Source organism: Pongo abelii, chromosome 12 (genome assembly GCF_028885655.2).
Source record: "Pongo abelii isolate AG06213 chromosome 12, NHGRI_mPonAbe1-v2.0_pri, whole genome shotgun sequence".
NCBI classification, from domain to species: Eukaryota; Metazoa; Chordata; class Mammalia; order Primates; family Hominidae; genus Pongo; species Pongo abelii.
Genome location: NC_071997.2, coordinates 42,299,795 through 42,308,782, shown reverse-complemented (window position 1 = coordinate 42,308,782; position 8,988 = coordinate 42,299,795). Strand labels below are relative to the sequence as shown.

At 36.6% G+C, this 8,988-nt stretch overlaps 1 protein-coding gene across 1 annotated transcript in view; it reads right to left on the bottom strand.

Moving 5' to 3' along the window:
* Nucleotides 1–3,853: 3,853 nt before the first annotated feature.
* The window catches only part of ZC3H6 (zinc finger CCCH-type containing 6), a 58,683-nt gene continuing 53,548 nt past the window's right edge, over nt 3,854–8,988 (bottom strand). The window contains exon 12 of the mRNA XM_024242802.3: nt 3,854–7,156. Within this exon, the coding sequence (XP_024098570.2) occupies nt 5,676–7,156 (1,481 nt within the window). The 3' untranslated portion in view covers nt 3,854–5,675. The remainder of the gene's footprint in view (nt 7,157–8,988) is intronic.

Sequence of the window (8,988 nt, the reverse complement as noted above, 5' to 3'; positions counted from 1 at the left end):
AGCTGGCTGTGGTGGTGCATGCCTGTAATCCCAGCTACTCAGGAGGCTGAGGCAGGAGAATCGCTTGAACCCGGAGGCAGAGGTTGCAGTGAGCCAAGATCATGCCACTACACTCCAGCCTGGGCAACAGAGCAAGACTCCGTCTCAAAAAATAAATAAATAAAAATAAATAATAATTTTTAAAAAAAGACTGGGCCAGGCGTGGTGGCTCATGCCTGTGATCCCAGCACTTTGAGAGGCCAAGACTGGTGGATCACTTGAGGCCAGGAGTTCAAGATCAGCTTGGCCAACATGGTGAAACCCTGTCTCTACCAAAAAAATACAAAAATTAGCTGGGTGTGGTGGCACACACCTGTAGTTCCAGCTACTCAGGAAGCTAAGGTGGGAGAATTGCTTGAACCTGGGAGGCGGAGGCTGCTGTGAGCTGAGATAGCGCCACTGCACTTCAGCCTAAGCGACAAAGTGAGACTGTCTCAAAAAAATAAATAAAAAACAGGCTGAGCACGGTGGCTCACGCCTGTAATCCCAACCCTTTGGAGGCTGAGGTGGGTGGATCACCTGGGGTCAGGAGTTCAATATCAGCCTGATCAACATGGTAAAACCTCGTCTCTAGTAAATACAATAAATTAGCTAGGTGTGGTGGCACGTGCCTGTAAGCCCAGCTACTTGGGGGTCTGAGGCAGGAGAATCACTTGAACCTGGGAAGCAGACGTTGCAGTGATCCGAGATTGCACCATTACACTCCAGCCTGGGCAACAGGAGTGAAGACTCCGTCTCAAACAAACAAAAACAACAACAAATAAAAAATTAAAAAAAAAAAAAAAGACTGGCTATGCAGTTACTTTTCTGGTGACAGAAAAAATCCTGCAGACATTTATAGAAATAAATTATTGATCAATCCAAACTTTCACCATGAAGTAATCTTGTAAGTCTGGAGGACTCTTAAAGTTATGAATTATTATGGAAACATGGAGCTCCTAAGTTGCCATAATCTGTCTTCATATTGCTTGGGGTGAGGGTGGGGACAAAAAAGAGCAGGTGGGCTGTCTACTGAAAGAGATATAACCCATAAGGTGCATTCTTCCTAATGCAGTCATGGAATACTTCTGCCACACCTGTTTAACGGGTGACAGCATCTGTAAAAGTGACATTTGGATGGATGTCAGGAAGCCATCAACAAGCAGTTAACAAAGCACCCACTGTGTGCCTATAACTAGGCTTGTTTCTATGGCAAGTATAAAAATAAGGAGATACATGTGGGTCCTGCCTCCAAAAGCATAAAATATTATTTTAAATGTGCTTTTTGTTTCTTATTTTAAAATCAGAAATTCTAAGTACTATGTAGATGTTAACCTTTCTTGGGTCTGTATCCTTTCCAGGAAAGGCAGGTTAATAGGGTGGGCTTTGTCACAACTGGCAGATACTGCTGATAAATGACATACTCAAACACAAAACTCCAGCAATATAGTGACTGGTAGCTGCCAAAACTTTCTGCAAACCACATTAAACTGCTTGGGGAAAAGGCATTATGTAAATGCTAAGGTGTAACACCTAAGAAAATAGCTTTGAACCCTTAGGCCGTTTGGTTATATATGTCAAAGCTTCGATTTCCTAAACTAAGTCTTATTTAAACTATAATTATAGTTTACAAATGCTTATATATTTTACTGGACTTAATTTTGAACATAATGTCATCAAGTGCTGCCAAACCATTTTTGAAAAGATAATGCGAGAAATTAACAGAAAGCTCAATTATTGAAGCTTGCGGGGAGGGGGACCCTATCAGTGGACTGCATGACTGCAGACCACCCCCACCAAGGTACAGCCTTCAGCACAGTCCAACCCTCCAAAAACATCAGGGAAAACATCTCCACCACAGATTCTGTGTCATGCAAATGGAAAGATTCTGACAGCCTCTTTAAGATCTCATATCCTGGTCCCTAGGAGCTTTCTAACTTCTAGTGGCCATTAACTAAAGAAAGATAATACCTTTATGAAGTAAGTGGTCTTTCAGGAAGACCTCAATGTGACATGCCTGAAGAAATACATATTACAGACTGGGTGTGAATATATCTGTTGTTTCTAAGAGCTGGTGGCTCTTACATTGAATGAGTTGGCCACTTTGCCTAAACATGCTGATTTTAACAAACACACCATGCACCATGAACTTCATAGCATTTTTAACCCTCCATCAATATCCAACCTGTATAAAATATGCAGAGAAGTCAGATCTTGAAGAGGCGCAAGTCTATATAGCTCTAAAGTAGGGAAGTCCTATCTTCCTGATACTCATGTATTTAAGGAAATTGCTAACTTGATGGGTTAATATTCACTCAGCCGCTCAGGAAATTCTACTGTTGTGTCATCAGTGCATGTCATCTGAAGCTTCGTAAAATTGCTAAACCATACAAACCATATCATGTTATTTTGGAATTTGTACAACTTAACGCACCCTAATGGGAGCATAATGATTATGTTCATTCAAGTTATAAAGCAATTTTATATTTACAAATACTTTACAAAAATAATTCATTCTTTACATCAAATGTGATCAATAAAAATTAACCCAATTTCACAGATAAGCAACTAGATACTGATACAAATTACACAGAAATCAATTCAGAACAAAAAATATTATTCTCTTTAAACTTCCAGCCCTTGTAAGTCCTTCCTACCTCTCTCTAATTAATTCAGCAGAGTAGCTGAGCTAAAAGTTCACACAGGATTTACTACTCAACTCTTCTTCCACGCTTCAAGTAAGTAGGAGGAACACTACTCTTTAAAGTTCCATGGCTAAAGGATAAACAGAAACATAAGCGCACATCATTTCACAATTAGGCTCTTTTGGTTGCAGCCTAATTTGGGGGTTTGAAACATTCAGCTGGGAAATAGAGGGTCCATATAGAAACAGACCCAATTGTTGAAATAGAGTTTGAAATCACTCCAACATCTGATTTGTTTTCAAGGTTCACAATCAGGTCTTAACCAAGATATGAGAATGTAGTTGCTGAATCTCAATTGTCATGATCTTCTGTGTGTTCCATTTCAACCCCCTGATATATCCACTCTATTCATCATCACAGTAAACAGGTATAGAATTTCCGTCACAAACAGTATGAATAGTTAAGTTACATCTCAATGGATGAGCCTATCCAGACTCTTAAGACTCAAGTTTTTTCTGTTATCTCTAAATGTGTGGCTTCTAAGAACAGGAACGTAACTTACTTTTCAATCTAACAATGCAAATCAAATTACATAGATTCTAAAAACACCAACTGACCTAAAAGAAGAGGTATTCATTGGGGAAAAATGGCTACTTATTCAATTTGTATGAGAAAATGGGAAAAAAGAAGAAAAATAAACTATGTTTACAGGATATGACAGAATATCCCATAAACTAATGTTATCACGATAAAAATGCTGCATAATAAATAACAATTATTTTAAACATAAACATTTTCATATAAAATATATTGTCAAATTTGAAACTAAGTTCAAACTTTCTTGTAAAATAGCCTCTAGAACACCAATTGAGGTAATAGGGACTCAAGAATACTGAATAAATGAACATTACATAATTTGCATTAATAACTTTTAAACCTGACTTTTTAATAAATCTTGGAATATCTCTTTTAGTTGTAAAAAAGATATTCTGTTAAGAGTTTGGATTCTATTTTGATGTTTAGCAAGCCAAATTCTCTTTTTTGTATGATGCTTAAAATGTAAACAGCATTGCTTGACAATAATTATAAACTACATGAATGAAAGATTTGCTAAAAATTTCATTTACTAAAATCAGCCATTTTTCTGATTTTATCCTGACAAAAGAGTAAATTACACCTTGGGATATATATATGTTTTTTTCTGTCAGTTTAATCCATTTTATTGACTTCTCAATTAACAACAAAGTTCATTTGGACAGTAAATCAGAAAATACTTTCTATGGTGGCTTTAAATTACATTTTTTAACCCAAAAATGTTATCCAGAGCCATTTTAGACAACAAATGTATCTGAAGTACAAACAGTAAAAATTCACATTCCCTTCAGTAACTCTCCTTCCACTTAGAACACAATGAACTTCTTAGGTAGAGTTCTCTTTCACTTAACCACAAGCCCATTTTAGCACAGAACTGCAGCAAAAAGAATTGAAGAAGTGATTAGAAAGGATATGCATTATTAATAAACCATATGCTATGTGAGTGTTAGGTTCCCACGAAATATTTTACTGTATATTTTAAAAAGAATCCCTTCTCAAGGGCACTGCTTTCATTCAAGGACTGATTTCATTACCTTTCATTATCTTTTATAGTGAAATGCTCCTTTTCAAGTTATTAATACACATTGGAGTTGTTACCAGCAAATATAGTGAAATGCTCCTTTTCAAGTTATTAATACACATTGGAGTTGTTACCAGCAAACACTGTCCTACACCTGCAGTTCAAAATATGAGTAGCAGTCTAATACTTAGATTCAGTTATAAATTATATATGTATAAAACAAATAGAGTTGCCATTATTTATATACTGCAATAAATACACAAGAATGAATACAAGTTATTTTTCATAAAATACAATTTCTAATCAATTTAGGGGATTTCCACACTATGAGGACATTAAATACTTAAAACACCAGGTAATCCCCTCTGTTACAGAATGCCAGCCAGGTGAGATCTTAAAGAGATTCTTTATTGATAGCCAAATACTGTTGACTATACTAGCAATCTGTATTTTCTTGCTATTTAAGAAAAAAATACAGAACCTAGACATTTAAAACATTATCTGTGTAATAATCACTACAGACTCTCACTGGGTCTTTAAAAATTTTGTTAAAAATCACCAAAGTCATGATGAACACAATTAATGCAGCTACATCATTTGAAAAAGCAATATAAATTATGCTGCTAAAGACAAAAACATTGACATACATAAACATCACAATGTAACACAGCAGTAACTAATTGCTATTTCATATGAAAAATTAAATGTAAAAAGTTATGCTAGAGAACTTGGAAATTTTTCACTTTAGCAAAATGTTCTATTTATATACCTCCAACTTCTATGATACAGTATACAATAAAATACTTTAAAAAGATATGACATTCAAATGCTTCATTTACACAAATAATATTGCCAATACTAATAAAAGTGATGCCCTTAAACATGAACTGCTCTGCTAATTGTAATTTTAAAATGTTTTCTTTACTTGATTTTACATTTTAATTAGCAGTTAGCATTACATATTAATCAGTTCTGTGCTGACAAATAGAGAGGTCCTAGTCAAAATACTGTTTCTCAAAAGTAATGTACATCATATTGCTTGAAACTAAACAACCATATAAAAAGTGGCAATCATTTATCTAAACATTGATTATGAAAGACAACTGGCATATATTCAGGCAGAGTGTTGAGTTCATGATTGTTTATTTACAATAAAAGTACTTTTACTGAAGCTAACATAAGTTTTTAGGTCAATTACTACAGTCTCTTAAAGTTATAAAAATATTATATAAAATACCACAGGCTTTAGAGGCTATAACTTCATGTGGTTCTGATACTAGCAGCTGAAAAGTGTTTATAATTTAAAAATAAATAAACTATAGAGGTAAACCAGTTACAAAACAGCAGAGGACTGAGATAGTCACAAGAGTGAAAAGAATTGCTCAATTACACAATAGCTAACAAAATGGTGAAGCGGTTGGATCAAAAGTTTTAAAAACCTCTTTCAGAGATTTGTCATCTGTTTCTCTACCGGGATCATTATCTGGGGTTGGGCTCCCCTGTCCTGGCTGCCTTGCCTGCCTTGGATCACTGTACTGTGGCCTAATTAAGCCTGTTAATGCCTGAACAGGAAGGCTGTGCACTGCTGGGACCTGAACCTTACCAGAACTCCTGGGAACATCTGCCTGTGGGTCAGCTGGCCCATCAAGAGTGACTTCCACATTTGGATTGGTTTTCTGTGGAAGGATAGCTTCTCCAGGAGAAGGTTCATTTTTGTCACTACTTTTTAAGCCACCACTTTTTTTCTGGTTCTTTGAATTTTCTCCTGAAGAAGCTGTTGCTAGCTCTGATGTGGATGATGAACCATGATCCCTAGGGTCATACAAACTAATACCACTAAGAACTGAAGTTGAAGTTCCCAGTGGAAGGCCAGCTGAGGAAGAGAGTTTAGGGGCATATGGAGGCAGAGCCCCGGAACCAGAATTGCTAGTTCCTGCCCCTGAGGGCTGTGATGAACCAGGGTTTGATCTGGCTAAGTGAGGGGCACCCTTTGATGTATGTGAATCCTTCATAACCACTTGATGAGACTCTGTATTGGGCAGTCTGTGAAGCCTAGGATCAAAATTTTTTTGTAGTCTAGGATCTCCTAATTTAGCTCCTGAACTGTGTGAGTCTCCAAATTGTTCTAGGTAACCTTCTCTGTTTGTTGTATTAATTTTGGCTTTGGCTGCTAATTTTGGATCAATGGACACTGTGTTTTGATGAAGATCACTTTTTGTATTCCATAATCTATTTAGCCTCTGGTCAGCTATAAGTGGGGGCAGAGGTAAATTGATTGAAGACACTGGATCAGGTTTAGGTAAAGGTACTGGAAGTAAGTCTTCCGGAGCCCACACGATGTGTTTTGCAAAGTTGGGTTTGGTTAGAGTAATGTCCATTTTAATGTGACTGAACTGTCTCAATTGTGACCTTGGATCCTGGAGCATTATGCCAGGTAAGGCATCCAAAGGTATTAAGAAAGCTTTTTCTCTCAGTTCTCTTTCTGTATCTTCATCATCATCATCGCCTCTTTTGTGTTTGACATTAGTGCCAGCATTTGCATTATGCAAATCAAACTTTGCTCCAACAGAAGAGCCTACGTGACCACTTCCATTCCCTCTCAATTTCCTGGGATCCCACGCAAGTCTAAGATCCAGTGGGGCAGATTCAGAAGGCTTTCTAATGTCTTGCCTTGGGATAGTCCTAAGCCTAGGGTCAACCACTTGGTTTCCTTTACTTTTCTCTTTAGCAAGTCTTGGATCAGTAGGAGTGCTGAGTTCTGTGGAAGGTTGTTGCTGATTCCTTAAAGTTTCTGTTTGTTTCTGTAATGTTTTCAGTATTGATTTGACACTGCTTCCTTCTTCCTCTTCACTACTGGAATACCAGTTAACTGTATCATCTAAATGCAGACAAAAACTTATTATAAATATTATAATTATAAATTATTCTTTATAATATGGCTACATATAAATGTATTATATGTTAATTAATATTAAAAAAACACATACTATTTCTGAAATAAGTATAATCTAACTTCAAGAAAATGCATAACAAAAATGCCAGATTTCAATACTGGAACAAAATAAGATGTGGTAAGAAAACTATCGATTCAGTCATTATACTCTATTAAGGAAGCGGGGGTGATACTAGAATATGTGTAATGTCCTTCCAGTCAGAGAAAAGGCAGGATCTTTCCTTCCAACTGGCCAAAGGGAATTCAGATATGTGTGTTGTATGTGTGGTGTGCTGTAGGAGAAAGGAAAATGCTGTTAGCATTCTAAAATGTGCTAGGTCTCTTCAAATCGAGCATTCCTTAAGCTTCCTAGCTCTGAATTTATCAAGTTAACAATGGACTAAAAAGAAAACAAAACACTGAAAGTGATGGTTAAGGAGCAATGGAAACTGAGCAAATGAGGAATGGGGTAGAGACTTTTCATTTACTCTTTATTATATGTTTAGATATTTGACCTGTGTGACTATATTAGCTATTCAAACATTAACTTTAAAAATAACAAAACTGGCTGGGCACAGTGGCTCACACCTGTAATTCCAGCACTTTGGGAGGCCGAGGCGGGTGGATCACGAGGTCAGGAGATCGAGACCATCCTGGCTAACTCAGTGAAACCCCGTCTTCACTAAAAATACAAAAAAATTAGCCGTGCGCAGTGGTGGGCACATGTAGTCCCAGCTACTCAGGAGGCTGAGGCAGGAGAATGGCGTGAACCTGGGAGACGGAGCTTGCAGTGAGCTGAGATGGAGCCACTGCACTCCAGCCTGGGCGACAGAGCAAGACTCCGTCTCAAAAAAAAAAAAACCTACCATCCTAAAACTTACATACTTTATGAGAACACTTTGAATCTTACCCTTAAAGCCTATTTAACTCTAGCGTATTAGACACAAGTTTAAGAAGCCTACCTAAAGAAGCCTACCTATCATAAGTCTTTTCTCTAGCAGAAGGAATTACAAACTGATGTTTCAGAAGGGTGATTCTCCCTCCTCTCCATTAAAATATACACAGGTTGGCTCTGAATTGGCCACAAGGTATCTACTGTTCACATTCGTGCCAGAACGTAAGAGTCAGAATATGGAATACAGATATATAGATATACTGTATATGCATATATGTATCTCCGTCCTAGAGTATCTTGGATCAGCAGAATATCCTAGATATTCTCAGTTTTACCTCATCTCACTGCTCACTAATGCATGCCTACTACAAGGAACTTTAGTGTTACAGGGTTAGTTTGAACAAAGCAAACTTACAAAACAAGCATTGGTATTTAGGGTAGAATGTGGGTTAAAACAGCATATGGTATGTCGCAATTGCAAAAAGTTTTACTCAGATCTCAGTATCTGAAAAAACTACTTCTACACACCAGATCTCTTTTCTTCTCTTTGACATCAAGGAAATCTACAGATGGATTTGTGATTCACTTTTACCTGCTGCAATTACTTTAAATATTTCTGTACAGTAATTTCACTCCTCATAGTATTTGTTACTTCTATCCTTACTTTCTTTTCATTCCCATATTAATATATTTTATAAGCATTATATATATATATTTTATGATTTATAAAGCATACTTAAAATCTTTCTTAAATGTGAGTGAAAATAGTAACAGAGGGAGAGTAGAAGAATAGAGACAGGCTGGTGGAAAACAGATATTAGATAAAAAATGATAATTAGCAGCTTTTTATCAAAGCAGAGATAAAATGCATAAAAGCATTAAA